At 30.5% G+C, this 27,815-nt stretch overlaps 7 protein-coding genes across 9 annotated transcripts; 4 read left to right on the top strand and 3 right to left on the bottom strand.

The window, feature by feature from the left end:
* Positions 1-241: 241 nt before the first annotated feature.
* LOC106658271 (venom metalloproteinase 3-like) lies at positions 242-4,383 on the bottom strand. The gene is made up of 14 exons (XM_014380540.2): positions 4,120-4,383; positions 3,985-4,045; positions 3,689-3,912; positions 3,258-3,350; positions 2,253-2,406; positions 1,980-2,082; positions 1,759-1,888; positions 1,550-1,692; positions 1,230-1,282; positions 1,004-1,112; positions 785-928; positions 606-732; positions 422-529; positions 242-328 (listed from the first exon to the last, which is right to left on the bottom strand). Exons 1-14 carry the CDS (start codon positions 4,243-4,245, stop codon positions 293-295), a joined length of 1,611 nt encoding a protein of 536 aa, XP_014236026.2. The 5' UTR covers positions 4,246-4,383; the 3' UTR covers positions 242-292.
* Positions 4,384-7,035: 2,652 nt separating this feature from the next.
* Positions 7,036-10,180, top strand: LOC106650132 (WD repeat-containing protein 82). Its single transcript, XM_014367977.2, has one exon. It carries the CDS (start codon positions 7,663-7,665, stop codon positions 8,608-8,610), a length of 948 nt encoding a protein of 315 aa, XP_014223463.1. The 5' UTR covers positions 7,036-7,662; the 3' UTR covers positions 8,611-10,180.
* A 1,569-nt stretch (positions 10,181-11,749) lies between these two features.
* Positions 11,750-12,857, top strand: LOC106650141 (U6 snRNA-associated Sm-like protein LSm4). Its single transcript, XM_014367990.2, has 5 exons — positions 11,750-11,918; positions 11,983-12,024; positions 12,120-12,218; positions 12,281-12,464; positions 12,547-12,857. Exons 1-5 carry the CDS (start codon positions 11,916-11,918, stop codon positions 12,627-12,629), a joined length of 411 nt encoding a protein of 136 aa, XP_014223476.1. The 5' UTR covers positions 11,750-11,915; the 3' UTR covers positions 12,630-12,857.
* Positions 12,783-15,879, bottom strand: LOC106650123 (ATP-dependent RNA helicase WM6-like). The gene is made up of 10 exons (XM_023461068.1): positions 15,766-15,879; positions 14,879-15,107; positions 14,468-14,688; positions 14,091-14,274; positions 13,898-14,016; positions 13,668-13,799; positions 13,340-13,486; positions 13,136-13,273; positions 12,951-13,068; positions 12,783-12,888 (listed from the first exon to the last, which is right to left on the bottom strand). Exons 2-10 carry the CDS (start codon positions 15,081-15,083, stop codon positions 12,875-12,877), a joined length of 1,278 nt encoding a protein of 425 aa, XP_023316836.1. The 5' UTR covers positions 15,084-15,107; positions 15,766-15,879; the 3' UTR covers positions 12,783-12,874.
* Positions 15,880-17,170: 1,291 nt separating this feature from the next.
* LOC106657886 (ATP-dependent RNA helicase WM6) lies at positions 17,171-21,478 on the top strand. Its single transcript, XM_014379618.2, has 10 exons — positions 17,171-17,275; positions 17,934-18,162; positions 18,353-18,573; positions 18,767-18,950; positions 19,025-19,143; positions 20,218-20,349; positions 20,419-20,565; positions 20,749-20,886; positions 20,972-21,089; positions 21,167-21,478. The coding sequence occupies exons 2-10, from the start codon at positions 17,958-17,960 to the stop codon at positions 21,178-21,180; spliced, it is 1,278 nt and encodes a 425-aa protein (XP_014235104.1). The 5' UTR covers positions 17,171-17,275; positions 17,934-17,957; the 3' UTR covers positions 21,181-21,478.
* A 205-nt stretch (positions 21,479-21,683) lies between these two features.
* On the top strand, positions 21,684-24,794 carry LOC106659352 (uncharacterized protein C18orf63-like). Its single transcript, XM_014381913.2, has 8 exons — positions 21,684-21,820; positions 21,894-22,032; positions 22,091-22,268; positions 22,356-22,533; positions 22,609-22,705; positions 22,898-23,176; positions 23,246-24,473; positions 24,570-24,794. Exons 1-8 carry the CDS (start codon positions 21,684-21,686, stop codon positions 24,749-24,751), a joined length of 2,418 nt encoding a protein of 805 aa, XP_014237399.2. The 3' UTR covers positions 24,752-24,794.
* LOC106660208 lies at positions 24,783-27,796 on the bottom strand. Of its 3 annotated transcripts, none has more exons than XM_014383129.2 (7): positions 27,778-27,796; positions 26,771-26,859; positions 26,458-26,691; positions 26,202-26,390; positions 25,602-26,133; positions 25,256-25,532; positions 24,783-25,183 (listed from the first exon to the last, which is right to left on the bottom strand). In XM_014383129.2, the coding sequence occupies exons 2-7, from the start codon at positions 26,841-26,843 to the stop codon at positions 25,040-25,042; spliced, it is 1,449 nt and encodes a 482-aa protein (XP_014238615.1). In that variant the 5' UTR covers positions 26,844-26,859; positions 27,778-27,796; the 3' UTR covers positions 24,783-25,039. The 3 variants fall into 3 exon arrangements, with proteins under 3 accessions (XP_014238615.1, XP_014238605.1, XP_014238624.1); XM_014383119.2 differs by lacking the exon at positions 27,778-27,796 and adding an exon at positions 26,947-27,627; XM_014383138.2 differs by lacking the exon at positions 27,778-27,796 and having other exon boundaries at positions 26,458-26,669; positions 26,771-26,840.
* Positions 27,797-27,815: the final 19 nt, after the last annotated feature.

Below are 27,815 nucleotides of genomic sequence, written 5' to 3'. Positions count from 1 at the left end.
TTGCTTCATTAATTAGAAAGAGTAAAAATGTTATGAACCATTACACTGATATTAAAAAAAATTTTGAAGGTCCATAATGTGGTTCAGATTACACAAAGTTATTAATAAATCAAACATTTTTTTGAATCAAAATTATGCTGCAGTATATAAAGTTGTTATATATTTCTGGTTTCATAAGTTATACATAAATTGAAACTTCAATTTAAATAATCACCAAAAAAAGTATGAAAATAAAACTTGTCTCGTTCATTCTTGCAAGTGTCTTCCAAAAGAGGGTTGTGTTGAATGTCATTTAGGCGTCAGCAATACAATCTCCATTTCGACAATACTAATCAAAATATCGATTATTGATTACAGTTGCAATTAATTATAATTATTTTAATGTGTATTATCTTAGATAACATTATTGAGAGATATTTACCAAACCATCTCCACACGTTGTTCCTTCAGCAGCCGGAGCTTTTCCAATACATTTTTTATTTAACATTGACTTAGTACAATATAATTTCCAACAAACCGTTGCATTAAACTGATAATAATTAAAAAATCGATAAAAATAATAGTTCGATCACTTTCGATGTAATAAATAACTTCTCTCAACTCACGACACAAGGTTTTCCGCCTCTAGCCAAACATTGTTCTTCGAGCGTAAGTACTCTTCCTGGCAAAGTTTGCTTAATAGAATCACCTAAATTCTTTGGTTTATTTTCTAAGCAATTTGAAGCTGTTAAACTAAAAATATTAATTGAGTAATTTATATTGTTTCTCATAATGTCAAAGTTACCTAGAAAATCGTTCCAAAATTTTTTTACTGCACGACGACCAACATAAACTATTGACTGAACGATATTTTGCACTCGCCATGATATACCCATCTTGGATAGAACATTCAGCAGCTTCATCTTCTCCATCATGCGGTAACCCCAATCTTTAAATATTTTAACCTTATGTATTAGATAATTGCAATAAATATTCAAATATGTTAGATGTGATGTAAGCTTACAAGTGTCCTATCTCATGAGTGGCAGTTATAATCCCACCGTATCCACCATTATCCTCAAGAATAGCTGTATTCTTCTTTTTTGAGCATGCTTTACCGGTAAAGGCTTTGCCTAAAATATATAATGTATATAGTGTGTTATATATAACGCAAATTTATGTTATGTATTGACTATTCAAATTTAGTTGTCTATTTGTACTAAATATTAAAGCATAAAAGAATTGTTTACCTATAGCCGATGACTTGCAATAATTAGCATACTTTACACTACAAATATCGTGCCTGTTAATAAAAAAATATATATCATAAATTATATCTAAAGATAATTAACACGGCCAAAAAATGAAAATTAGCAAAAATTTTTTTCTGAAATTTCAATTAAATATTTTGCTTGACAGTTTCGGGAACGAATTTGCTTCGTTATTCGCAAAATATTACAGCTCCCTATACGAAGCAAAAGTATCAGAAAACAATTATCAGATTTTTCATTTCTAGTTCATCTTAAAAAAGACTACATTGAACTGTATCATTATATGTGCATTTAATTACTTGGTCATAATAACTACTACATCTCTTGAAACAAGGGAAGTATCTGAATAATAAAACTGTCCTGCGTCCAATAAAGCTTTTTTAGCATGTATTCGCCCGTTTTCATCCATATTTGAGTGTAAAAAAGCTAATGCCTTTTCATCCTGATATGAAATTAGAAGTTATATAATAAGTGTATTCAATTCGAATGTTAGCGTCAATTTTGTTACCTGTGACAAAATAACTCCAGCTATATTTAATTTGACTTCAGGTGAATTTAAAAGTTTGTACCGTAAATCCACAGCATTCCAAAATGGTACTAAATAATTCAGAGCGAAATGGGGTTTTTTGCCAAAATGCCTATGAAATATGATTTTCATCCCATTAAAAATTTTTATTTTTACTTATTTATTCACGAAAACGGTATTATGATTCATGTTAGCTCACTTACTTATACATTGAAGCATCAATTACAACCAATACTTCAGGGTAAAAAGTATCCAGAGGATGTTGTCGTATTGAATGTGAATCATATTTTCTCTCAATTTCAGAAGCTAAAGTTAAATTTTATATTTTTACAATAATCAAACTTTAATTTATTTTTTTAAATTAACTTACAAAAAATTTTCTGATAGGATACGCAGAAATAATATTTACCGGAAATTGATAATTTTTAAGTAATCGTTAATTATTGTTAGTAGTACTAATGTGATTAATTTGTTACCTGAATAATGTTCATCGGATGTTAAATTTTCAAATTTGATTTTATAAACTACATGATCTTTTATCATAGCATTATCATCACTGATATTAGAAATTATACCGATCAATCGCTGAGGCAACGGACTAATAGCGACATCGCTAGATATAATTCCATCCTGAAAAATATTGAACCCATAAAATAACATTACTGTGTAACAATATTTGACTCAGGCAAGGATTTTTCGACCTTTCGATTGCATTTTTTTAAATTTTGCAGTATAGACTTTTTACTGTGATACAGATGTTTCTGTGAGTCTTTTTTTATACTATGTAAGTTGAAATTATTTTATACTTTGTATATTAATAACTATTTCATCACGGCACGCGGAAAATGCTGCTGAATTAAAATAATTTAAATCAAAAATCAATATTGATTCGTGAATTAAACTGGATTTAAATTAAAAATTGATTTAAACTACAACACTGACGTAATGTACTATTCTTTTTCTATTCATTTTCTGGCATTTAATTTTTTAAAGTATTGCATTTATCTATGCCTTAACATTTAGCGCTAATTATTTGTGCTACTGCACTCAGATGGTATGCACTTCTTCAGAACATCAATTTACGATTGAAAATTCAGGCAACAGGATCGAACTCATAAGTCAACTAACAATGAGTAATTTTATTTATGATGAGAGTTACAATAAAAATGAAAAATGGAAAATAAATTGTGCTTAGGTGTTTATGCAAGATAATTATGGATCAATTATGACAAGTAAACGCATGTTTGAAAAGCATCCAACAGCAAAAAAATGCAACAAAATAAAAAAATTCAACTAGTAAAGTATGCAAAAAAGACCAGCACTTTAACTGCTGTATCTGGGTAAAAAATAAACATTTTGGAATTTTAAAAATTGCAATGGATAGAGAAAGAAAAAACCTTTGTGATAATTAAATCAAATTTTTAACACTTTCAAACATCCTTAAAGCTCAATCAAATTAAGAAAAAATTGATTTATCTCACGTAAAATACATCATCGCTGACATTAGAAGAGGATTCTAATAAAGAAACCATGTTGTCCAAGTCTTGATAAATTCCACTTATATCATCCAAAACCTAAAAACATACATTTTAAAATATTAAAAATTAAAAAAGGTTGTATTGCATTTTTCAAGATTAAGTACGATGAAAATTATTTTTACTCTTTGACAAATTTAGTTTACGTTTCAATATTCCGGAATAACAAGCGATTAAGATAAAAAATATTTTATTATCCAATAAATTAAAGAACTGAAATTATTTTAATCAGTGATATAAATTTTTTTTACTGTAAAATAGTACAGTTTTTATTATTTGTGAAAGTATAATTTTTGGATCTAAAAATTCGAAATCATTTCAAATAAATATTACTTTCACGAAAATAAATATACCACATAAATTATAGAAGCTCTTACATTTGGCAGTTGAGTATAAATAATGTGTGAAGAATTTTCAGGATCAATGTCAGCATGCCAAATAGGCGTATTTTTTCCTATGAGAACATTATCTCGTAGTTGAAGTTGTAAGTCATACCTTCGACCAAACGCCGTAAAAGATAAAATACGATTTTGAGATGATAATCTTTCTCTTAGTTGGACAACCGGAGAAGAATTCACTCGAATGAATTCATGATCTGGAACTGGAGTTAAGATTAATTTTTCGTTTTTACATGAAGTGATAGAATAAGCGCAAGAATATAATTTTAACTTACCTTCACTTCGATCGGTGTGGAATATTTTCAAGTATTCATCATCTGTCAACATATCTTGAATCTTAAAATAAATATCACTCGTTATCATTAATTAAAAATTTTTTTTCAATTTTTTAAGAATTTTAAAGCACTTACTTTAACATTAAAGCTATGACTTAGATCTATTTCGAGTAACACTAGTGCGAATAAAAATATTCTTAAACTGTATATCAACGACATTATTGGTGAGAGTCCGTCATATTTTTTTGTGCTATTCGTCATTTCAATATTTACTTTTTATCAAACTGTAACAAATGTGCTTAATTCTGATTTTATAAACGAATCCATGAAAACCAGGTCATTTTTCAAATAAGCTGTAAAATTTTACTAAAGAACGTTCTAGTGTGTAACACGCAAAGAGTTCACATAACCGACTGATTTCTTTTCAGAGGTTTCATACACAGGTAGCCCCGTAAAACTCATAAATAAATCAACAAACATACGGGTTTCACGTAATCAAGCTGTCTCAAATAATATAAGCCGAGTTAAAATTATGTGCTGTTTGAATAAAAATAAAAAATGTTTAAATTTCAATGCTTTAAAATGTCAATAATAGAACATAATTAAGATTTAATAGGCATTCGAGAATTTAATAAAGATTAATCGATACATTTTTTATAATAATTGATAATATTTCACCAGAGTTTTTTTCATGTAAGATCTACTATTTTAAGTATACTACTTTCTTTTTTAGCGTAATTCTATTAAATTATGTTTTTTAAGACTGCGTAAGACTGATATACCTAATTGTCTACTTCCAAAAAATACAAGTCGACTCATAATATTACTATTTAAAAAACTAAAGTAAAGAACGCTTATTTTTAATGCAAGCAGTAATTGGAAAGTTTTATTATTATTACTAAACTCTTAACATTAAAATATGTATTGCGTCGGATAAATCTTAAATTTCATGAAAAAGTAAACTATTTTGAATAGTTAAAATTATTTTAACTTATAACATAATATATATTTTTTAACTACATTCAATTATACATTACTAAAGCTCGATGAAGAGTAAAATAATCTTAAAATCGAAGACATTTGCGTAGCTTTTAAAAAAATTACTCCCATGCAACAAAGTTTGTGATTATTAATTCAACAGAATTCTGAAACAATACATTGTGAAATGAATGTTTTTTTCCTGTTTGTCAATTGATGCAAGCATACATTGTCACAAAACCATAATCTAAAACTTTAATAAAAGTTCTTATTACTGAATGCGGGAGGTGCTACTTCACAGAAGTAGTAAGACACTCGTGAAAGATAGATAATCTCCCGCCCCAGTTGTGTAATATTGTACCATTACCGTACAAGTACTCTAAATAGCACATTATTCTACGTTCGTTACGCATACGTTTCACATTATTATTGTAAAGCCTTCGTTATTAGCAGGCCAGCCTTACATCGTAATGAAAGGTAACTTATATCTTAAAAAAAGAACGTACAAATTAAGTTAGCGTGAGGCTATAAAATGAAAAAAGCGCTTATGTCCGCAATGAAGATTTTTCAAAATTACGTACTTTTTTTTCATATTATTCTAAATAACTAATTAAATCGTCGATTGTGATTAAATTGCCTGTTCATTATGCTTGAGCTTTGAACTATATGTCACGATCAACTTTTCTTTCATCAAAGTGTGCGGGAAGTGCTACTCTCCACACAGTGGGAAATGTTACAATCGACTTCCTGTGCACTGTATGATGAAAAATATTGCATGAAACTGATACGGATATGCATTTTCATCGAAAAGATGGGTTGCAACATGAACCGAAGGCGGGTGCTGGGACAAGTTTTGTTTATAATAAGTGTGAGATCACTAGTCACATATGATATAACTTAGTCACACAATGTAATGTTGTCTTTAAAAAAACAATGCCTTCGCCTAATTCTAATAATTTGTCAAGAAGATCCGGTCGTTTACCTTTTTGTGAAAAATAAAAAAATTACTTGCACTTATTTTCCTTTTGGAAATGTGGAAAAGAATTTCAAGTCAATGTAAAAGTCTCTACACTTTTTTTTGTAATATGGATTTTTAAAAACTTTCTGTGTGATTCGTGATCTAGACATTTTTTTGTAATATAATTTTATTTCATTGTGTTTTTTATTTAAAAAAAAACGCTGCAAATTTATTGGCAAAGAGCGTCCTCATAAAAAATTATCGTTCCTATTTCATTTATAATTGCTATTAAAGCAATTTTCCAAACTTAAATTTTCGAAAAACATAGATGAAAATATTATTATTATTATCGCTTAGAAATGTTAGAAACACTTTTTAACCCTCGATAAAAATTTGGAAAAAAAACATGAAAAGAAATTTTCAAAAAAAAAAAAAAAAAAGAAAAACATGAAAATTCTTAATAACTTTAAAAATATTAAACAGGTCGAAAAAAAACCTTTCCGGCTTCATCCTTAACATAATCGACCATAAATGCAATTTATTTCAGTAGGATTGGTCGTACTGCTTATGAGAAAACTCATTCCACATACATACATATATCCACACACACATACATACGCAGATACTTACAGAAATCAGTGGAAAATTCTGGCTAATTTACGAATATGAAATCCGCATAAACGAGTGAAAAAAATTGACAAGAGTTTGGATCCATCACAGAACTTCTTCAATGAGGAAGCAAAAGTATCGGGTTTCTAAATTCAAAGCATTGCATTGTAACTGACACGCGATCATTTTATTCATTTTATCACAGAGCAGCAACGTAGTTGAAATGCGCGCGCAACGAATTAGAGATGTTAAAAGTGTTGTATGTAGATACGTGTATATACAATATAGATATTCTTGTAAATAGAGCGTCGAAAATCCGATCTCACAAATACCCTACTTGCAGAATTTGCATATGTTTTCTTTTATGAATATTGGATCAGGGATTGTAAAAGTCTTTCGCCGGTCTATGCGCGCCGGGCGTGTATGTGCTATATAATGACGTTCAAACTTTACCAAGTCTGGATGGGCGCCACCTACTAAACTTCGGCATAAACTTTACACATAGGTATAGTGATCGTAGCCTCAAACCTGTCTGCCTATAGTGTTTTATAGCCTGTACTCATAATAGTCCAAGTGCGCTGCTTATATATGCTCTTGCAACAGCCAACACACATTATATATAAGAAAAGCATTGTCTGCGGCGAAACAGTCACCACTGCAGTAACAATCGCCAATCGCCATTCGGTATAGGACAGTGCAAGGACTATACGTGCAGGCTAAACTCGTCGTGCAAATACGTGCAGTGTTCATTGAGCAGCAGCTTGCATTTGTTTTGCACTTATCATATTCCTAAGCTCATACTCAGCGAGCTTCGTTGTTCGATAAAAAACACGACCAAATAACCTAAGCTGAAAGTTAGTAAGCTAGTGTGTAAAGGACCAATTGTTCCTTTCAGCATTTAGAAGCACCTTCAACATGGCGATGCACTCTCTGGTTATTACTTTGGCTTTACGAAAATTAAGCCTATATTTTTAGTGACAATTTTTGACGACACTTGGAGCATTATCATTGCTGACTTTTGTACCTTTAACGTCATCGTTTTCGGCTTTTCTTCTACATTCTACATCGCTTCTTGGCGCATAAACTACTACTGTCATCATCATTGAACCCTGCAGTTCTTCCTTTCACTTAACATGAAGCTTGTAGATACAGTAGTGCGAAGTTTTAAGGTAGCCAAAATATTTCGGGAGAATTCTGATCGCATCAACAGCATAGATTTTTCTACCGCCGGAGACGTCCTCATCTCGTGCTCTGAAGATGATCAAATTGTTATTTATGATTGTGAAAAGGGTACACAAACCCGGACGGTCAACTCCAAAAAGTATGGTGTAGATCTTATTCACTTTACTCATGCTAAGAACACAGCTATTCATAGTAGTACAAAGATTGATGACACTATCAGGTATCTCAGTCTTCATGATAACAAGTACATCAGATACTTTCCAGGACACACTAAGAAAGTGGTATCTCTTTGCCTAAGTCCTATCGAAGATACTTTTCTTTCTGGTTCAGCTGACAAATCTCTTCGACTTTGGGATTTACGTTCACCTAATTGTCATGGTGTTATGAATGTATCAGGTAGACCAGTTGCAGCTTATGATCCTGAAGGTCTCATCTTTGCTGCAGGCGTGAATTCTGAATCAATTAAACTGTATGACTTGCGCAGTTTTGATAAAGGTCCGTTTACCAACTTCAAGCTATCGCAAGAGAAAGAATGTGACTGGACAGGACTTAAATTCAGCAGAGATGGCAAAACTATCCTCATATCCACTAATGGTGGCGTCATCAGGCTAATCGATGCTTTCCATGGTACTCCTCTGCAAACATTTACTGGACATCTCAACAATAAAGGCATACCTATTGAGGCTAGCTTTAGCCCAGACTCTCAGTTTGTTTTTAGTGGTTCAACAGATGGTAAAATTCATGTATGGAATGCTGATACTGGTAACAAAGTTTGTGTTTTAAATGGTGATCACCCAGCTCCAGTTCAATGTGTCCAGTTTAATCCAAAGTACATGATGCTAGCATCTGCATGTACAAACATGGCATTTTGGTTACCAACGGTTGAAGATATGGCTTGAACTAATTCGACTTTTTAATAGTAAACTTTAACAGTATATCTATTAAATTTTTTCTGGAAATAGATGTAGATCTAGACAGATTGATGTCAAGATTTTTATCATAATTTTTGATACAATACAGATAAATACGTCGAAAACATGCAACTATGTATTTTTGTTGTGTTTTAGTGATAAACTATACTGCTAAGTATGTAGCATTTTTTGCTACAAATTTATCATTCAAAGTGGCTAGGTTTTATATAAAAGTCAACTGAAAAATTGATTATGTACTCAAGTATTCATATATATATCGTCCACATGAGTCTAATCTTACAAAAGCTGTGTTTAATTAGATTAAAATCATAGTTGCTTTTTTAAAGTAAATAATTTATTCTAGCTGTTACATGTATAATTTATCTATAGATTTTCTTGTTTTACATGGAAAACTATTGTTTATTTGATGAACTTGATAAGGAAATGCCAAAGTAAAAATAAAAATTACTAATTTTAAGCATGCTTTTTACTATCTACTAAATATGTATTAAAGATGCTACTTAAAAGCCAAAAAAAGACTTTTAGGTTGCTGTTTGAATAGATATTTAATAAGTAATACAAAAAAATTGCTTGATAAATGTTATTTTTATACTAGCTTTAACATATCCTTACATAAGTATTCTGATAATAAATGTAGTTAAAGCCACTTATGTAACATATGTTGTACTATTTTTCAATTTTTTATAAAAACACTGCTTGTTTTTGACAGACAAAATAGCTTTATTTGATAAATATTTCAGAGTGACTAATTAAACTTTGGTAATGAAACGAATGATGTAGCTTTATGCATAAATTTCAATAGAAAAATATTATTTTTGAGTCACCAATAGAATGCATAAAACTTGATTATTATTATATTAATAAATGTTAAAAAACTCCATTACACATAATACTGTGAAGATTATTGATCATTTATCATTTCCGCTCCAAAATTTTCAACAAATAGATAAATTATTTATTGCAAGCTAGAACTATCATTTTGATTTTAATAAAATGTGTGATGGAAAAATTTAGTTGTCAAAATGTAACTTGCCTATAAGCAAGTAAGTGTGTTCGAGTGTGTATGTAAAATAGTATGTTTATATAAACAAATTTAATCTGTAAAATATAACTCTAATTCATAAAACCATTGGTGACATGCATTATATGTCATACAAGGCTCACTAGTAATTATTTAATAAGAACATACAAATTTTTCTAACTGTAGTTGTTAAAACTTGGTACACGAATCAAGAAACAATATCTTATAAAGAATTTTGAAAATAAAAGTGTACCTTACTCATGTTTTTTCTGATTGAAAACTGCCTGCAAATCAAGTGATTAAGCTTTTTCAATGATGATTAGGCCCTACTTTAAAATTTCTTCTTTATTCTCTCTTTTTTGATCTCTCTATGTTACGCATAATACAATTATACAATGAATTATACATACATTCTTTATATGAATAGGTAGAATCTAATACGCAAATGTATTATTGTTAAAATATGTTAAGATACAGTTTTTCAAAAATCGCAAATAAATAACAATTTATAAAATGTTTGTTTGAATAAGCCTCAAATTGTGGTATTTTATCATTGACGATTTTATTTATCCATACATCACATTTTTTTCTCTTTTAATAAAAAAAAAAAAAAAAAGAATAAGCAAGATAAATTGATTGATCTCTTTTCTTGCATCTTAACTTGGAAAAAAAGTTAAAACTTTCGAGCTTAAGAATAAACTTTCCTAAAAAATTGAAAATTCAATGATTCTAACAAATTAATCAACTCTGCATCTGGTTTGAAGTTTTTTATATTTCACATTTATAAAGCAAGAATAAAAATGAAAAATTCCAAAAACGTCAGAAATTATTGCTGCACAGTACTTTTCTAAAAAGTATTGTGATCTATTTAAGACTCATTAATATGATAAAATAATAATAAAAAAAACGCCTTGAAAAATATGAAAATACTATGAAATTCTGTTGCTGAGAATAACATTGAATTTTTACTATAATTTTACCCTTACTTCATAATTTTTACAAGTTTCATATGATTAATCAACTTTTAATAAAGATTTGATGTTATTAATGAATACTATAATAAAATAACCATGGATAATATGTTTGTCGATTGTTTACGGGAAGGTCCCTATCTTCTTTGAAATGAAAATAAATAAATAAAAAAACTTATAATATTATATTTTTAAAGTTTCTTTATTATGATTCGTAAATTTTCGGGGGCTCTTCTGATTAAGGTATTAAGTCAAACGAAATTAATTATTTTACTTATAAAATTTATAGATATTGACACCTTAAAATAACTGATAAGATTTACATGAAAAGTAAAAAAATGTACTAATAATTCAATGAAATAATTTCAGAGTTAATATTTTTGAAAAAAGAGCAGTAATAAATTAATAAATATCTTCTCAATAACATGCAACAATCATGTCCCTGTCATCTGATAGAAACTGTGTACTTACAATGTACGTCGCGATTTGTGCGCTCTAAGTGAGATCGATTATTTATTAAAAATTTCAATTAAACCAACAAAGAGATCATTCAATTTTTAGGAAAAATGCTAAGAACAAAGAAATCTTGAAACCAACAAATGAATTTTTTCTAATCTTTTGAAACAGTCTATTACCCATATGTCAGAGACCTCTGAAATCTACTGACTTCTGTAAGAAAAAAGTAAACTTTGGACCTCTGAAAATGGGTGATAGATGGTTTGAAAATTGATACGCATTCTTCAACTGATTCAAAGATTTTTTTTTCTTAATATTCTTCCCCTGAGTCGTTTTTTTCAAGTAAAAAATAAAAGTGATATTTGAATAAAAAACAAACATTCAAAATAAGCCTATCGAAACCCATGGGATCAACATTAGCGTAGAGGGCTGACTAAAAATATGTCGGTAAGGATCTGTGACCTAAAGGTGGAATCCTTGTAATTATAAATATCAAATTATCACCTCCAATGCTCCAATATTTTTATTTCAAGTTTTAATCTGTATATAGATGTATAAGACTAATCTCGTCATTTTTGAGGAAAGCCGCCCGCCCAGCGCCCGGTACGCGCACATTGATATTCAGTATTCACGCATATAATTTCTACGAACATAGGTGGCGTTGTGTTGGGATTTGGAAATCATTGAACACATTGAAGTGTGTAATACTGTAATCATTAGTAGAAAACATCAAGTTTTGTTTGTGAATCAGTGAAGGTTATGTTTTGTTTCTAAATAACTATTACAGTAATTGTTGCAATCTTTTGTGAGCGAGTATCAGAATCATGGTGAGCATCTGTTCCTACTATAAAAATTATATGCTTTAAAATTATATATATTGATATTTTTTAGTTGCCCTTATCGTTATTACGTACAGCTCAAAATCATCCAATGGTAAGATTTTAACATGGAACAAATTATTTATTTGTTTACTATATTTACATATATTATTATTAAGTACTTCTAATAATGTTAAAATAAAATGTTAGCTTGTAGAATTGAAAAATGGAGAAACTTACAATGGCCACCTAGTGAGCTGTGATAATTGGATGAATATCAATCTGCGTGAAGTTATTTGTACTTCAAGGGTATATAATTTGTTATTTCAAAGTTTTTATTTTAATTTCTTAATTTCAAATTATTATTTTAGGATGGTGATAAATTTTGGAGAATGCCAGAATGTTACATTAGAGGTAGTACAATTAAGTATCTTAGAATTCCTGATGAAGTAATAGATATGGTCAAGGAAGATGTACAAATGAAATCGAGAGGACGAGGAGACATCAAAAGCAGAGGTGGACAAAATCAAAGAGGTGGTCGTGGAAACAATAGAAGTATGTCAATATTAGAAAAAGCTTATATCAGTAACCCAAATAATAAAATCTGTACTTATTTCAATGATTTCTTTATTCGCAGACGCATTTGCTGGAAGAGGAGGAAGAGGACCATCAACAATGGGCAGAGGTGGTGGAGGTCAAAAACCAAAATTAAAAAATTAGTTTAATACAAAAATTAGATTATCTTTTAGAATTTAGACAATAATATAATAAATCCACTTTTTTCTCATTTAATACTCAATTTATTTATCAACTTAATTATTAATCTTACAAAAGACATAATTGAAACATCAATTGGAATACTTCTGATTCATAGTCAAGTTATGCTAGAATACTTCAACGCACAAGTTGATGATTGTAAAGAAATAAATTTATAGATTACATTCATTATGTATAGTCACTTGTTTCTATCGTCCTTCAACTGAAACATAACAATAAATTCAATAGTGTAATTAAATAACTTCATAAATAATGTATACTCACTGTATGAAGCCAAGTCAATTTCATCTGGGAGCTCAGTAATGTTAACATCAAAGCGTTCTTGAACATCATTTAAAATTTTAGCATCAGCTTCATCACTTACAAATGTTATAGCTAATCCCTAATTAAATTACACAATTCATTAAAGATAAAGTTATTGTAGTATTTTTTATAATGTAATATATTACTTTTGTCCCAAATCGTCCGGCTCTCGCTACTCTATGAAGATAAGTATCCGATTCTTCAGGCATGTCATAGTTGAACACTATATTAACTCGTTCAATATCCATCCCTCTACCAAATAAATTTGTTGCAACTAATATACGCTATGAAAGAAATTTTAGTTACATTTTTTGACTACATAGTAAAAGTTTCATTTAACAGAAGTATACCTTTTGAAATTCTTTGAATGACTGGTATCTGCTTAATCGTTCTTCTTGAGTCATTCCTCTATGAATACCAATAGCTGGGAAATTTTGTTCTGTCAAAAGCTGTGCTAATGCCATACACCTTTGAACTGACTTGACAAATATAACTACCTGAAATAAAAAATTGAATGAGATTCAAAGGTATTGAGTTCATCTATTACGTATTGATCGCATGTATGAATCATTCAACAATTCAGACAACCATAATATAATTGTCTTCATGCATGTGGTCAATACTTAATAAATACTTTCAAATATTGATCAGAAAAAATTAAATATAAATCATACATACTTGATTGAATTCCAGAACATCTAAAAGCTCAAACAACTTCTTGTTCTTTTCATTTTCTTTCAGTTTGACATAATGTTGTTGTAGACCGTGCAGAGTTAACTTTGCTTCATCGTCTACATATACCTCCATTGGCTGCAGGAAAATAAATTAAGTTCTATTTATATATTTAAAGAAATATATGATTAAATTATCTAATAGTTTGGCAATGAGGAGTTAAAACACATTCTTACATCTTGCATGAATTTCTTACATACTGGTCTGATATCTTTTGATAAAGTAGCACTAAACATCATAACTTGTTTACTGTGAGGAGTACTTCTGAAGATTTCTTGAACATCTTTGCGCATATCTAATAACAATTAAGATGATTTATAAATACAACATAATAGTTTGAAACTCATATTGCATAAATATATTACTTACCTAGCTGTTCAAGCATTTTGTCGCATTCATCAAGAACAAAATGCTTTAAATTTTTCAAATTAAGCTTTTTACTCTTGATAAGTGCTAAGATCCGTCCTGGTGTTCCAACAACAATATGGGGTGTGGTAGTTTTTAGAACTTCCTCATCTTTTTGAATAGGCATACCACCAAAGAACACTGAGACCTGCAAAAAAGTCAATACAACACATCAATAAGTGTCATTCAGATTGCAATTTATATGCAACAGTAATTTGTAAGGATTCAATCAGTAGTGGGTAGTGGTAAGATAAGTGTCATCATTATAGGCTAAGATAAATGTAACATCATTTGAAATCCTCATGACTTAAAAGTTTAGTTTAAACTCAAATTTTTCTTACCTTAACTTGAGGCATATATTTGCTGAACCTCTCATACTCTTTGCTGATTTGGAATGCGAGTTCTCGAGTATGACACATGACTAAAACATAGACCTGTTTTTCTGTCAATTCAAGCTGTTGCAAAGTGGCCAACACAAATACAGCTGTTTTGCCCATACCAGATTTTGCTTGACATAAAATATCCATACCTAGTACAGCTTGTGGAATACATTCATGTTGAACTGTAATAAAAAATGAAAACTTTAAATACACCATAAAAGTAGTAAATATCAGACACGTATTTTTTTTTATATTTGTCAGGATAGATATTTGCAATCATTAAATAATTCAGTTGTCCCTATCTATTGGTATCATCATTTGAAAGTGTAGAATTCATCATAACAATATTATTATAAAATAAATTTTTTTTACCTTCCGATGGATGTTCAAAACCGCAATCAACAATTGCGCGCAGAATTTCTGGTTTCAGTAGAAAGTCTCTGAAACCACTGCTGTGGATGGACACATAAGTTCCTTTGACTTCCTTTTTCTTCTGAACAACTTCTCCGTTACCTTCTACAATCTGCTCAGTCTGCTCCTCGTCTTCGTAGTCCAAAAGATCATCATTGTCGGCCATTTTGCTTAGCTCTAAATTTGTTTCCTGAAAAAATAAATAAAATATACTGGTATAAAATCTTTGAACAAGAAGATATTTTGGTCAGAAAGTTCTAGCATGCAGTGTAATTGTTCGATCGATTTTTTGCCACGTAGATGGCGTCACACGTTCATGTACGAGCATCAAGGGGTAATAAGCGTTTCGTCTACAACTACTATGCTACGTGTACAGAAGATGCAACGAAAGATTCTAATACATGAGTGATGAAACGTTGCCGGCGTCCATAAAATGGCCAGCGGCTTATACGTTTGATTGATCTCTCTTGTACAAGCCTTCGAGAAAATCATGAGGTTTTGTGGTTAAGTTTGAAAATCAATTTCAAACGAAATGAGTTTATTGATTTTAATTTTAATATGAAAATATCGAGATAAATGTAGTACGCCATAATGCGGTTTGAGAAAATATTCTAGTCAAATCGAAATGAACGTTAGTTCAAGTGAGTTGCCTCGTGGCATTTCGTGGATCTAAGGTCAAGCAGGTTAGCAACGTCGGCTTGTGTTTCTAATGAAAAGGACTTCACTAAATAGAGTAATAAAATATTCATCGGAGAGGGTCAACAATAGCATAAACTTGTAATTTGAGAAAATTTAATTTTGATACTTGAAATGATTGAGGATTATTCAATGGATTTTTCATCACTTACTTATTATGTCGATAAGATGCAGCGCGTTGGACCGGCAGATTGCTGAAACTAGTGGTCCTTTACTGAGTTACAATTCACCAACGACTAAACTGCGGAGAGGCGAAGAGCGATGGCGAGACCGACGCTCTCTGAAGAGTTTAGTGGGGGAGGGTAGTAGGAAGTTGAGCGGCGTTCCGGATGTATACACTGTGCGTGCTGCCCTCTATACACAACTGCTCTGTTCAGTTGAGAGCTATTCAATTTTTGAGCGGGAAATGATCCATTAATTACTATACTGAAACCTCTTTTATTCCAACAAAATCAGTTTCTAAGCATTTACTCTGGGTTAACATCGATTCTGTCCGATGGAACGCCAGAATTTCCTACGCTTAAACACGTTCCACCTCTCTGTTGGACCAGACAGAATCGATGTTAACCCANGGTTGCTCGCCGCGCCCCCTTGAAGTTGGTTTTGGTACCATATGAGCCAGCCTCAATCGCGCCTATAGTTCTGTGCTTCTATACGTGTCTATCTTCTTTGCCTATACATAGTACATCCACGCTATAATATTTAGCGCGCGCTGTGGTGTTTCATAACAATATCGCTTTTTTTATTGGCAGTATAAGTCTAAATTAATTCATTTCATAATACACGTTTTACCTATTGATAAAAATATACTGTCACCAATTCATTTTGAATACTTCAGATATTTTCATAGCAACAATGTGAGTTCGGTTTCGACAATAGTAATGCCTTACATAATTCATGTTAAATTAATATTTAAATTTTAAGGGTACTTTAGCATCTGCCAAATTTATTTTCATTCTCAATTGAAAGTTTAACTTTTTTTTAATTTCTGTACTAAATTTTAAATTCTTTAAAGAAATAAAACTATTCTCATGAAAGAAGGCATGAACAAATAATGTATAATTTCAGAGAACTTTTTATCTTTCAAGTATTCTCAATTGAAAGTTTAACTTTTTTTTTTAATTTCTGTACTAAATTTTCAATTCTTTAAAAAAATAAAACTATTCTCATAAAAGAAGGAATGAAAAAATAATGTATAATTTCAGAGAACTTTTTATCTGTCAAGTATTGTACAGTGGTACACTGGGTTAACATCGATTCTGTCTGGTCCAACAGAGAGGTGGAACGTGTTTAAGCGTAGGAAATTCTGGCGTTCCATCGGACAGAATCGATGTTAACCCAGAGTAAATGCTTAGAAACTGATTTTGTTGGAATAAAAGAGGTTTCAGTATAGTAATTAATGGATCATTTCCCGCTCAAAAATTGAATAGCTCTCAACTGAACAGAGCAGTTGTGTATAGAGGGCAGCACGCACAGTGTATACATCCGGAACGCCGCTCAACTTCCTACTACCCTCCCCCACTAAACTCTTCAGAGAGCGTCGGTCTCGCCATCGCTCTTCGCCTCTCCGCAGTTTAGTCGTTGGTGAATTGTAACTCAGTAAAGGACCACTAGTTTCAGCAATCTGCCGGTCCAACGCGCTGCATCTTATCGACATAATAAGTAAGTGATGAAAAATCCATTGAATAATCCTCAATCATTTCAAGTATCAAAATTAAATTTTCTCAAATTACAAGTTTATGCTATTGTTGACCCTCTCCGATGAATATTTTATTACTCTATTTAGTGAAGTCCTTTTCATTAGAAACACAAGCCGACGTTGCTAACCTGCTTGACCTTAGATCCACGAAATGCCACGAGGCAACTCACTTGAACTAACGTTCATTTCGATTTGACTAGAATATTTTCTCAAACCGCATTATGGCGTACTACATTTATCTCGATATTTTCATATTAAAATTAAAATCAATAAACTCATTTCGTTTGAAATTGATTTTCAAACTTAACCACAAAACCTCATGATTTTCTCGAAGGCTTGTACAAGAGAGATCAATCAAACGTATAAGCCGCTGGCCATTTTATGGACGCCGGCAACGTTTCATCACTCATGTATTAGAATCTTTCGTTGCATCTTCTGTACACGTAGCATAGTAGTTGTAGACGAAACGCTTATTACCCCTTGATGCTCGTACATGAACGTGTGACGCCATCTACGTGGCAAAAAATCGATCGAACAATTACACTGCATGCTAGAACTTTCTGACCAAAATATCTTCTTGTTCAAAGATTTTATACCAGTATATTTTATTTATTTTTTCAGGAAACAAATTTAGAGCTAAGCAAAATGGCCGACAATGATGATCTTTTGGACTACGAAGACGAGGAGCAGACTGAGCAGATTGTAGAAGGTAACGGAGAAGTTGTTCAGAAGAAAAAGGAAGTCAAAGGAACTTATGTGTCCATCCACAGCAGTGGTTTCAGAGACTTTCTACTGAAACCAGAAATTCTGCGCGCAATTGTTGATTGCGGTTTTGAACATCCATCGGAAGGTAAAAAAAATTTATTTTATAATAATATTGTTATGATGAATTCTACACTTTCAAATGATGATACCAATAGATAGGGACAACTGAATTATTTAATGATTGCAAATATCTATCCTGACAAATATAAAAAAAAATACGTGTCTGATATTTACTACTTTTATGGTGTATTTAAAGTTTTCATTTTTTATTACAGTTCAACATGAATGTATTCCACAAGCTGTACTAGGTATGGATATTTTATGTCAAGCAAAATCTGGTATGGGCAAAACAGCTGTATTTGTGTTGGCCACTTTGCAACAGCTTGAATTGACAGAAAAACAGGTCTATGTTTTAGTCATGTGTCATACTCGAGAACTCGCATTCCAAATCAGCAAAGAGTATGAGAGGTTCAGCAAATATATGCCTCAAGTTAAGGTAAGAAAAATTTGAGTTTAAACTAAACTTTTAAGTCATGAGGATTTCAAATGATGTTACATTTATCTTAGCCTATAATGATGACACTTATCTTACCACTACCCACTACTGATTGAATCCTTACAAATTACTGTTGCATATAAATTGCAATCTGAATGACACTTATTGATGTGTTGTATTGACTTTTTTGCAGGTCTCAGTGTTCTTTGGTGGTATGCCTATTCAAAAAGATGAGGAAGTTCTAAAAACTACCACACCCCATATTGTTGTTGGAACACCAGGACGGATCTTAGCACTTATCAAGAGTAAAAAGCTTAATTTGAAAAATTTAAAGCATTTTGTTCTTGATGAATGCGACAAAATGCTTGAACAGCTAGGTAAGTAATATATTTATGCAATATGAGTTTCAAACTATTATGTTGTATTTATAAATCATCTTAATTGTTATTAGATATGCGCAAAGATGTTCAAGAAATCTTCAGAAGTACACCCCATGGCAAACAAGTTATGATGTTCAGCGCTACATTGTCAAAGGAAATTCGCCCAGTCTGCAAAAAATTCATGCAAGATGTAAGATGTGATGACTTCTACAATTTCATCTTCAAATTCAACTTCGTCCTTAAATATCAATTAAGAAACATCGGGGTAGGGTAGATATACCGGATTAAGAAGGCTGAATTCTGAAGGTTGAATCCATTAATGGAAAGACTTCTGCAGATGTCCTCTGAGTTATTTGATTATCTATGACTCGATTCATGCCAGTTTCTTCGTGCCGTTAGATGAGATAATTGATTTTACAAGTCATTTTCCCACTTTCATTTTTATTTGAACTTATTTAAATATCACATTAAATAAGAGCCTAATGTGATATTTGATCTACCCAATATTTATTATAAATTAAAAAAACATTTGAAAACACTTCAAATCTGGGGAGGGTGGGCATCAAGATCCGAGTATTTGAAGAAAGAAGATAACAAGAAAGAAATATTCAAGAAGACTTGGGTGGGATTTTACGAAAGTAAATTTTCTGTTGTGGGTAGTTACTTGAAAATAGATCAGAATATCCAATTTCCTACTGGCATGGAAGACTTGAAAGATAATGTAGATGAATCTGGCTTGTGTACTCGTAAACTTGATATAAATTGTACACTACATGTACATTTGTAAGTCCGAAACGAAATTCTTTTGAGCGCATGTTTGTACTACTGAAAGCAATGGCCTCACTATACATGCTGACAATTGCAAATACGGTGTGATTGAGCAATTGCTTGTCATTTACAAGACAGTAGAAGTAGCTGATCATTCCTGGGTATGACACCTTAGGTGTGTTGAGGCGACCGACGAGTTCTTGTTTATTGGCACATCTAGAGGTTGGATCACTAATTCGTATGTAAATAACTATAACACTTCAATCAGTGTTGAGATTAGGTTATCTTCTGTTTCATAATGAAAGAAACAAAACTAAAGTAAATGATTAATTACTAAATGAGTCAGAGCTTTTGTAGTTGATCAAATCAATAAATCAATGTTTCTTGATTGTGTATTTTATCGGATAAAACTTTAATGAGATTTTGATTAATTAGGAAAATAGAATAGGAGTGCTTTGATGAATAGAAATGAAATAATATCAACAATTTTTTACAGCCCATGGAAGTTTATGTCGATGATGAAGCAAAACTTACACTTCACGGTCTTCAACAACATTATGTCAAATTGAAAGAAAATGAAAAAAATAAGAAACTTTTTGAGTTACTTGATGTCTTAGAATTCAACCAAGTAAGTGAAAAAACTTTACAACAGAATAATTATTGTCAATAATTTCTCATTTATTTCTTATCAATTCAGGTTGTCATATTTGTCAAGTCCGTTCAAAGATGTATGGCATTGGCGCAACTGTTGACTGAGCAAAATTTCCCAGCTATTGGGATTCACAGAGGAATGACTCAAGAAGAAAGATTAACAAGATATCAATCATTCAAAGATTTCCAAAAGGTATTTATTTCAATATATTTGTAATATCTTTTGTGCTACTTTATAACATTTATTATGATGAAATTTAATTAATTCTGATCACATCGTGAGTCTGAACTCTCTCCCTGAGTATTATAAATAACAAACTATTTGAAAATAAAATAATAGAGTGAATCATATATTAATTTTTTTGTTGTTTTTCAGAGAATATTAGTAGCAACAAATCTTTTTGGACGAGGAATGGATATTGAAAGAGTCAATATAGTTTTTAATTATGATATGCCTGAAAATTCTGACACATATTTGCATCGTGTAGCTAGAGCCGGTCGATTCGGAACTAAGGTAAATATTTCATACTTTTTTTCATAATGATATTCCTCATGCATCATACTCAGTATGCTACAAACCAATAATTTTAATGATATAGGGTTTGGCTATTACGTTTGTCAGCGACGAAGGCGACGCAAAAATATTAAATGACGTACAAGAAAGATTTGACGTTAACATCACCGAACTACCAGATGAAATCGATCTTGCATCATACAGTAAGTTCTGACAAATATTATAACATATTATGCAGAAACAATGAATGTATTAAAATTTGTGTTTTCAATTTTTTCAGTTGAAGGACGATAAAAAGGCCTACTTTAATTTTAAATAATTATGGAACTAACTTAATCAGTGTAAAATTTCATTAAAAATATGTGTAATTTTCATTTGCTTTTATGATCAATTCATTATCATGGATTTTGTAGTCAATACAAAAATAACCTCTAAATGTTTAATGATAAAATTCATTTGATATTGTGATTTTTTAGTTTTATTTTATCAATTACTCATAACATTTTTAAGATTGTTTATCCGTTAAGACTTGTAAATAACTCGAACTTTTGATTTATAATAAAAAGTTGTACTTACTTTTTTGATGAAGAAACTTTTTGGTTGTACTAATTCCTGTTCCTTACCTTTGATTACATTCGAATGGATTGGAAATGCAATTCCGAAAATTTAAAATTAACGGCTCCATGACTTCGTTTAAAAATATTTGAAAATATGTCAACGGTTTTTTTAAGTACAATTAAACGGGTTCTTTTTTTAGAACACAACGGCATTATCTTAAACCTTAATTCAGTATCGAAATGGCACTCAAGACCGAAGTTAGTCTGAAACTGCCCTCTCGCGAAAATTTGGTTTGCGTTGACTGTAAAATTGATCCATTCAATACGCGCGATCCAATAGTAAAATCAGTATATCACTATCAAATTTTAACATGCAGGTACGTTCATATGTATTTCAAAAGTCAATCTGTGTTAAAAATAGTTGAAAAATTATACAAAAGTATATTACAGATTGATAATTCACACTGTAAGAAACTGTATAGCTTCACCATCCATACAGAAAGCCCATAATAAAATATATGTCATTGTTAGCAAACAATTTTTCAACACTGGTAGATTACAAAAACACTTGCACGATCTTAGAATAGAGGTACGTTATCCAGTTGTAATTATTCTAGTACAAATATAATCGTTATTTTTCCTTTTAGTTCGACCTTTCAGAGACGGTTGATGAAAAAATTTACCAAACATGTTTGAAATATACTTTTGCATTTAAGTTAGCACCTCATTGGAATTTGATTGCAAGATCGTGCTATTTGAAAGGATCAGACTTTTTATCACTGCCATCGGGGATTGATGCGATGACATGGAACATATTATTTGATAGTAAAGGATACTCTTCTTCTATAAAATTTGAGCGCTAAATTTTTAACATTTCGATTCCCTCATTTATCAAACCAACATCTTTTTTAGCTGATGGCAATAGCAGACTTGAATTATCACCTACAAAAGTAAATTTACAGCCATTGTCACTAGAATCTTTACCAGTTGCACAAAATATATTAGAAAATTTCAAATCTAATCCTAATTCTACTATTGTAACAATTGATTTAAGTTTATTCAACACTTCTGATGTGTATGTGTTACCTAAGTGAGTATCATTCGTTTGAAATTAAAATCATTTGTAGTTTCATCAACTGTACTTATGAATGAAATTTTCATTTAGACTAACAAGAGGAAAATTAGTATCTGTATCAAAAACTATTCCAAGTAGCTGTCCCTTTTCAACTTATCAAGATCTACGTAGACATTGGAAAAATATGGTTCGTATACTAAAAATTTTCTGTTATTGACAAAAATAATTGGATATATGCCTGAATCTTTTTTTGTAAGGGGAACAAAATGAATTTAATATTTTTTAAAAAGAAAAAAAATTTTTTCTAAAAAGCATTAAAATAATTTTCAATTAAAATATAAAATTTTCACATACTTATAACTCATAGTTTTTAATTTAGTATGCATTTCGGCTACCAAAAACTGACAAGGATATGCTCTTTTACGAAGTCGTTTTTCCGATGAGTAAAGACCAACCATTCACTTATCCTGAAATGTGTATCTTGTCTAAACTACCTGAATACCTCATGTGTGAAAATAAAGATGACGTATCAAAAAGATTCATCAAAGATTTCGCCGAATCAATTCATTCGATTTGTGGCGAAGTGATAAAAATTAATAATTCTTCTCGACAAGAAAAAGAATACTCGCGTGTGATAACTAAAAGGGTAAATAATTATGTATGTATAAATAATTTGCTGATATTCATTTTAATTAATAATCGATATAAACGTGTAGTCTTATTTTAGAATACCGTGGATTGTTATGAATTGAGTAGTAATTTTTTTACTCCAACTGAGGATAAATTAAATAATAACTCATTAGATTATTTATCATCAATATTCAGTCTTAACAAAACAATGAATAACTTTAGTTCGCAGGAACCTCGTTTAACTTTTCAGAATCAAAAAAAATCACAAAAACGAAAAAAAGAGAATAAGTTTGAACATTTTTCACTCTTACCCGATTTTATGTTATCCCGCTCTGGTGAGAACGATGAAAAATTATTGACGCTTAATAATTCTTGGAGTGAAAAAAAAATACCTTCTTTTAATGAAGAAATAATATCATATTATGATTTACCTAACAAAAATGCTAATAATTCTGATGATGATGATTCAGATACAAATCAGAATATGTTTAATGATAATAAAAGTGTAGCTATTGAATCTTTTATAGATGAGTATAAACAGATAACTGAAAATTTTAAAAAAAATGTTGATCCAAAAACTATTAGAAGTTTAGAAAACGTTTCGTTGGACTGGAAAAATTTGAAAAAAATTCGAAACCATTACAAGCAACAATATTCAAATTCAAAAATATCAAGTTCCAGAAATCAACCACCGCAAGTAACTGATATTCGAGTAAAGAACAAGTTGTCAATTACGAAACAAAAATGTTCAAAAAGTAACAAAAATAAAACTCAAGATGAAGATGATTTTTTGAATTTGAATCGTTTCAATAGTAGTAATTCTGTGCAAGATGATTTCAAAACTATTTCAATGAATATGTCACCCCCGTCACCTGAAGTAGTACTTAATTTAGAGGAAAAAGATGAAAAAATGAATTATTTCAAAAATTCAAGTACACAAAAAATACTTTCCATTTCCAATAACGACATCGTTTTAAATGATAAAGATTCAAAAAATGTTTTGGAAAGTAAGACATATGGGCCAGAGAAAAAATTGGTTTTTCCAATCAATTTTCAGAAAACTAATGAATTCGAAAACCTTGTTTTAAAAAAGTCCATCCTTTCTAATGTGAAAGATACTCAAGAACCCAAACTGCAGGCAATAGAGCAAGATTTAAATTCATGCAAACAACGTTGGCAGATCATGAAAAATCGCATAGTTCAGGAAACCAATGATGAAAAAAGCCAATTTTCTCAAAATAAAAAATGTACAAACTTATCACATAATACAGACAGTTTGCAATACAATATTGTAAAAGAAATCAACGAGGAACTTTTCTGCTCAGGTATAAGCAATTCATTATTAAGTTATTTACTTCTCTAAAACTGTTGCTTTGAAATTGAATTATTTAATAATTTAAATGAAATGTTTCTGTTTTCAGAAGATATAATTCAAAATGAACATGAATCATTGAAAGTGGATTGCAATACTAAGAACAACTGCAGTTTTGAGAACATTCTTTCTCAATCTTCAAATGAGTCAGAATCTGGCAAGTATGAAAATTATAAACAACATTATACTGAAGCTTTGACATTTGATCCAGCTAATAATTATAATGATTAAATTGACTAAGTAAGAAATTGTATTGAAAAAATTAAAATTTTAAAAATATAATTTATTAAAATTTTAAATTAGTTCAAAAATAACATGTGACTTCTTTTAAAAAGCATTGGTGCATAATTATATGTACAGAAAATTTTCTATCATAATCAAAGTATAGTTACAAAAATGAATAATATAACAAACCAAAATTAACATACTTGAAATATCAGTGATTGAAAATATTATTGCAGATCAACTTTTGTGTTAATGGTAGTGCTTGAGTATGATATTTAGTTTTTATTCTAAGAATTAGAAATTAAAACTATAAAGCTGTTTGAATGTACTACTATATTTGTTAATAAAACACAATAGTTTGTTTCTGTCAGCTTGTTCTTCAAATCCAATTTCTTGCAAATCTCGATCAGAAAGACTATAAAACAATTCCAAATCCACCTAAAAAAATTTTATTTTTAGAATCAAAAACTTTATAATACAGTGTATTTGTAATGAATCAATAAAAATTACTTCTTGTGCAATGAATACAGGAATATGTTTGTTAAACCCAAATCTTTTTAATATATGAATGAGCTTCCTAATTCCAGGATCTAATATTATTCCATTTGGTGGAGTTCTATATTTAGGTGGTGTTGGAGTTGAATCATCAAAAACATTTTCTTCGTCATTATTATGTAGCGCATTAGGCGATTTACTAGGACTAAACTTTGGTGTGAAACTCAATGTAATATCAGAATCATTGCTAGCACTTCTTAGCCTCAAACTGGGTGGTCGGGAGTGTTGGCACCTATAATATTAAAATAAACAACAATTTAATCAAAATTACAAATGAAAAATATTGATTTTATTCACGTACCGTTTCAAAACTAATGGAGATACTTCATCATTGTTTAGATTATTTTCAACATTTGAACTAGCATCACAAAGTTCTGAAGGAATACCTTTGTCACCAATATCCAACTTGAATTTTTCAAATTCATGGCAGGAATTATTTTCAGCAACAAATACATTAGGCGATGTAGGAAATACAAATTTATTGGAATAAGTTAGCATAGGTGATACATCATTTTTAGATAAGTAGTCATTTACAGATGATTCTAGATATTGAAAAGATTTTATTTCTCTTTTGGAATATTTCAACCAATTTTTTGTATCAGAATTATCTATGTGTATTGCTGGGATAAAATTATTTAATTTTGAGCTACTTATATCTATTTCTCTAATAACATTATTAGTTGCATTTAAAATACTGTCATTATCTCTACAAATAACAAAATCGTGAATGTCAGTTAAATCATTCCAATAATCTTCAATGAATGAATGTGATTTAGCTAAAGCAACAATTTCTGGTACAGAAGAACGTTTCATCATTGTATGAGTAAAAATATCTGAAATATTAAAATAATTAAGTAGCTCATGACAGTAAAATTTTTTATTAAAATTCTCAAATACTTACTGGCTGTATCAACTTTTAATCCAAGGCTTATAAGTTTGAAAAATAGATTTTTATCATTTTTTAATGCAGCTACACATAATGGATTGATATCATCATGAGCAGCATTTTCCAAAGCTCCTGGATCATTTTTATAAACTAAATCAAACATTTTTTCACTAATGGCACATGCCAAACTTAGAACAGATAATCCTATTTTACAAGAATCAAATTAAAATGAGGACAGAATTTTTTTTATGTTAAAAAATTGTATACTTACCCAAAAAAGAAAAATCATTTACAATTGCACCAGAATATAATAATAATTGAACCATTTGAAAGTGCTGATTTCTTATAGCATGCATCAAAGGCGTCCAACCAAAAGCATTTTTACGTTCTAAGCAATATTTATTGTACTTGCCTAGGATGCACTTTATTATGTTTGTACAATTGTTAGCAGCACTGATATGTACAATATTTTCTTTATGCCTACTGACAATGTTAAGAGAATAGTCTATTTTAGAAAAGAAAGATGATATAATTGAGGTATTTTTAAACATACTGTAAAATTGAAAAATAAAGAATGAACTAACTTGTAGTTTTCAAAATGTCAACCACTTGCAATTCCACTCTATGTTTCTTCATAGTATTTGTAAGATTTGTCATCTTGGATCACAAAAACCTATAAGAATTATAATATGGAATACTTGTTAGTACAAGAGACTTATGTATTCAAAGTTTAAGATTGATCTACGCAATTTTGTCTCACGTGTAAATGCTGCAGGAATTCATAACAAAAATGTCTCTTTGTTTTTGTTTACATCAATACGGGATGAGTGCGCACATGAAAATTATTAATTGTAAACATTGAATTGAATTCATTAAAGCGAAGTTTACCATCGCGATAACTTGTAACATAATATTTTTTCGTAAGTACGGGAGATGGAACTTTATCTACATGTGCGCCGGTTCTGCATCTTGCATAATTTTCTATTATTTGATTCACATTGCGTGAGTCCTGGAAAACTAGCGCTTTTGCACGACTCCCAAGCGGCTCCATTCAACTTCGTGATGATCATAATACTATTTTCTAATTACCGCCAAACAAACACATGGGAAAATAGAAACATGCGGTCCATGAAAGCTGCATTACTTAACTGAGCTTTAATTCAAATTAATCAAAATTGACGAGGCTCAATAAGCTTATTACCCTACAATAGATCTTATAATGCAGCATGATTGAGAGATCTTTTTATCAGGGCCTGGACAATTTTTTTGCATCATTAAGCAAGCATCAAATTAATTTTAATTTAACTACATGAAGTTGTGACGTTGCACATATAACGCCCAAACTTTTCTGTAACGTCGACGACGAAAAAATGCTTTACGCAATTGCCAGGAAATATTGGAGCTTACTCGATGCATCCCAGAGTCAAGCAATCGTATGACATTAGAGCTTATTGCAATTGTGCTTACGCGTTGACTATTTAGATTAATCGTCAGAGGGGAATACCGAGCAGGCGCTCGGTTAACTGAGGGGCGAAATACAAATAAGCCCCGCTCCATGACACTTTCATATATATCGACTCGTAATACCTACGTCACAAAAATACCAGACACATTTGACTAGGTGTAGTG

The sequence above is a fragment of the Trichogramma pretiosum genome, unplaced genomic scaffold (assembly GCF_000599845.2).
Source record: "Trichogramma pretiosum strain Unisexual culture from Peru unplaced genomic scaffold, Tpre_2.0 scaffold34, whole genome shotgun sequence".
Classification (NCBI taxonomy): Eukaryota; Metazoa; Arthropoda; class Insecta; order Hymenoptera; family Trichogrammatidae; genus Trichogramma; species Trichogramma pretiosum.
Note: the sequence above shows the minus strand (reverse complement) of the source record. Positions and strands in the feature narration are given on the sequence as shown.

Excerpts from the sequence above, each read along its gene's own strand:
- LOC106658271 (XM_014380540.2), bottom strand. The coding sequence starts at position 4,245 with ATGACGAATAGCACAAAAAAATATGACGGACTCTCACCAATAATGTCG. Across the intron at positions 1,889-1,979 it reads ATTGATGCTTCAATGTATAA|GCATTTTGGCAAAAAACCCC; the intron begins GTAAGTGAGCTA and ends CATATTTCATAG. Across the intron at positions 733-784 it reads ATTTTGGAACGATTTTCTAG|TTTAACAGCTTCAAATTGCT; the intron begins GTAACTTTGACA and ends TAATATTTTTAG.
- LOC106650132 (XM_014367977.2), top strand. The coding sequence starts at position 7,663 with ATGAAGCTTGTAGATACAGTAGTGCGAAGTTTTAAGGTAGCCAAAATA.
- LOC106650141 (XM_014367990.2), top strand. Across the intron at positions 12,219-12,280 it reads AAGTTATTTGTACTTCAAGG|GATGGTGATAAATTTTGGAG; the intron begins GTATATAATTTG and ends TTATTATTTTAG. Across the intron at positions 12,465-12,546 it reads TGGTCGTGGAAACAATAGAA|ACGCATTTGCTGGAAGAGGA; the intron begins GTATGTCAATAT and ends CTTTATTCGCAG.
- LOC106650123 (XM_023461068.1), bottom strand. The coding sequence starts at position 15,083 with ATGGCCGACAATGATGATCTTTTGGACTACGAAGACGAGGAGCAGACT. Across the intron at positions 13,800-13,897 it reads GTAAGAAATTCATGCAAGAT|CCAATGGAGGTATATGTAGA; the intron begins GTAAGAATGTGT and ends ATTTTCCTGCAG. Across the intron at positions 13,274-13,339 it reads CATTCAAAGAATTTCAAAAG|CGTATATTAGTTGCAACAAA; the intron begins GTATACTTCTGT and ends TTTCTTTCATAG.
- LOC106657886 (XM_014379618.2), top strand. The coding sequence starts at position 17,958 with ATGGCCGACAATGATGATCTTTTGGACTACGAAGACGAGGAGCAGACT. Across the intron at positions 18,163-18,352 it reads TTTTGAACATCCATCGGAAG|TTCAACATGAATGTATTCCA; the intron begins GTAAAAAAAATT and ends TTTTTATTACAG. Across the intron at positions 19,144-20,217 it reads GCAAAAAATTCATGCAAGAT|CCCATGGAAGTTTATGTCGA; the intron begins GTAAGATGTGAT and ends AATTTTTTACAG.
- LOC106659352 (XM_014381913.2), top strand. The coding sequence starts at position 21,684 with ATGGCACTCAAGACCGAAGTTAGTCTGAAACTGCCCTCTCGCGAAAAT. Across the intron at positions 22,033-22,090 it reads TGCACGATCTTAGAATAGAG|TTCGACCTTTCAGAGACGGT; the intron begins GTACGTTATCCA and ends TTTTCCTTTTAG. Across the intron at positions 22,534-22,608 it reads GATGTGTATGTGTTACCTAA|ACTAACAAGAGGAAAATTAG; the intron begins GTGAGTATCATT and ends ATTTTCATTTAG.
- LOC106660208 (XM_014383129.2), bottom strand. The coding sequence starts at position 26,843 with ATGACAAATCTTACAAATACTATGAAGAAACATAGAGTGGAATTGCAA. Across the intron at positions 26,692-26,770 it reads TGACATTTTGAAAACTACAA|ACTATTCTCTTAACATTGTC; the intron begins GTTAGTTCATTC and ends TTTCTAAAATAG. Across the intron at positions 26,134-26,201 it reads ATTAAAAGTTGATACAGCCA|ATATTTTTACTCATACAATG; the intron begins GTAAGTATTTGA and ends TTAATATTTCAG.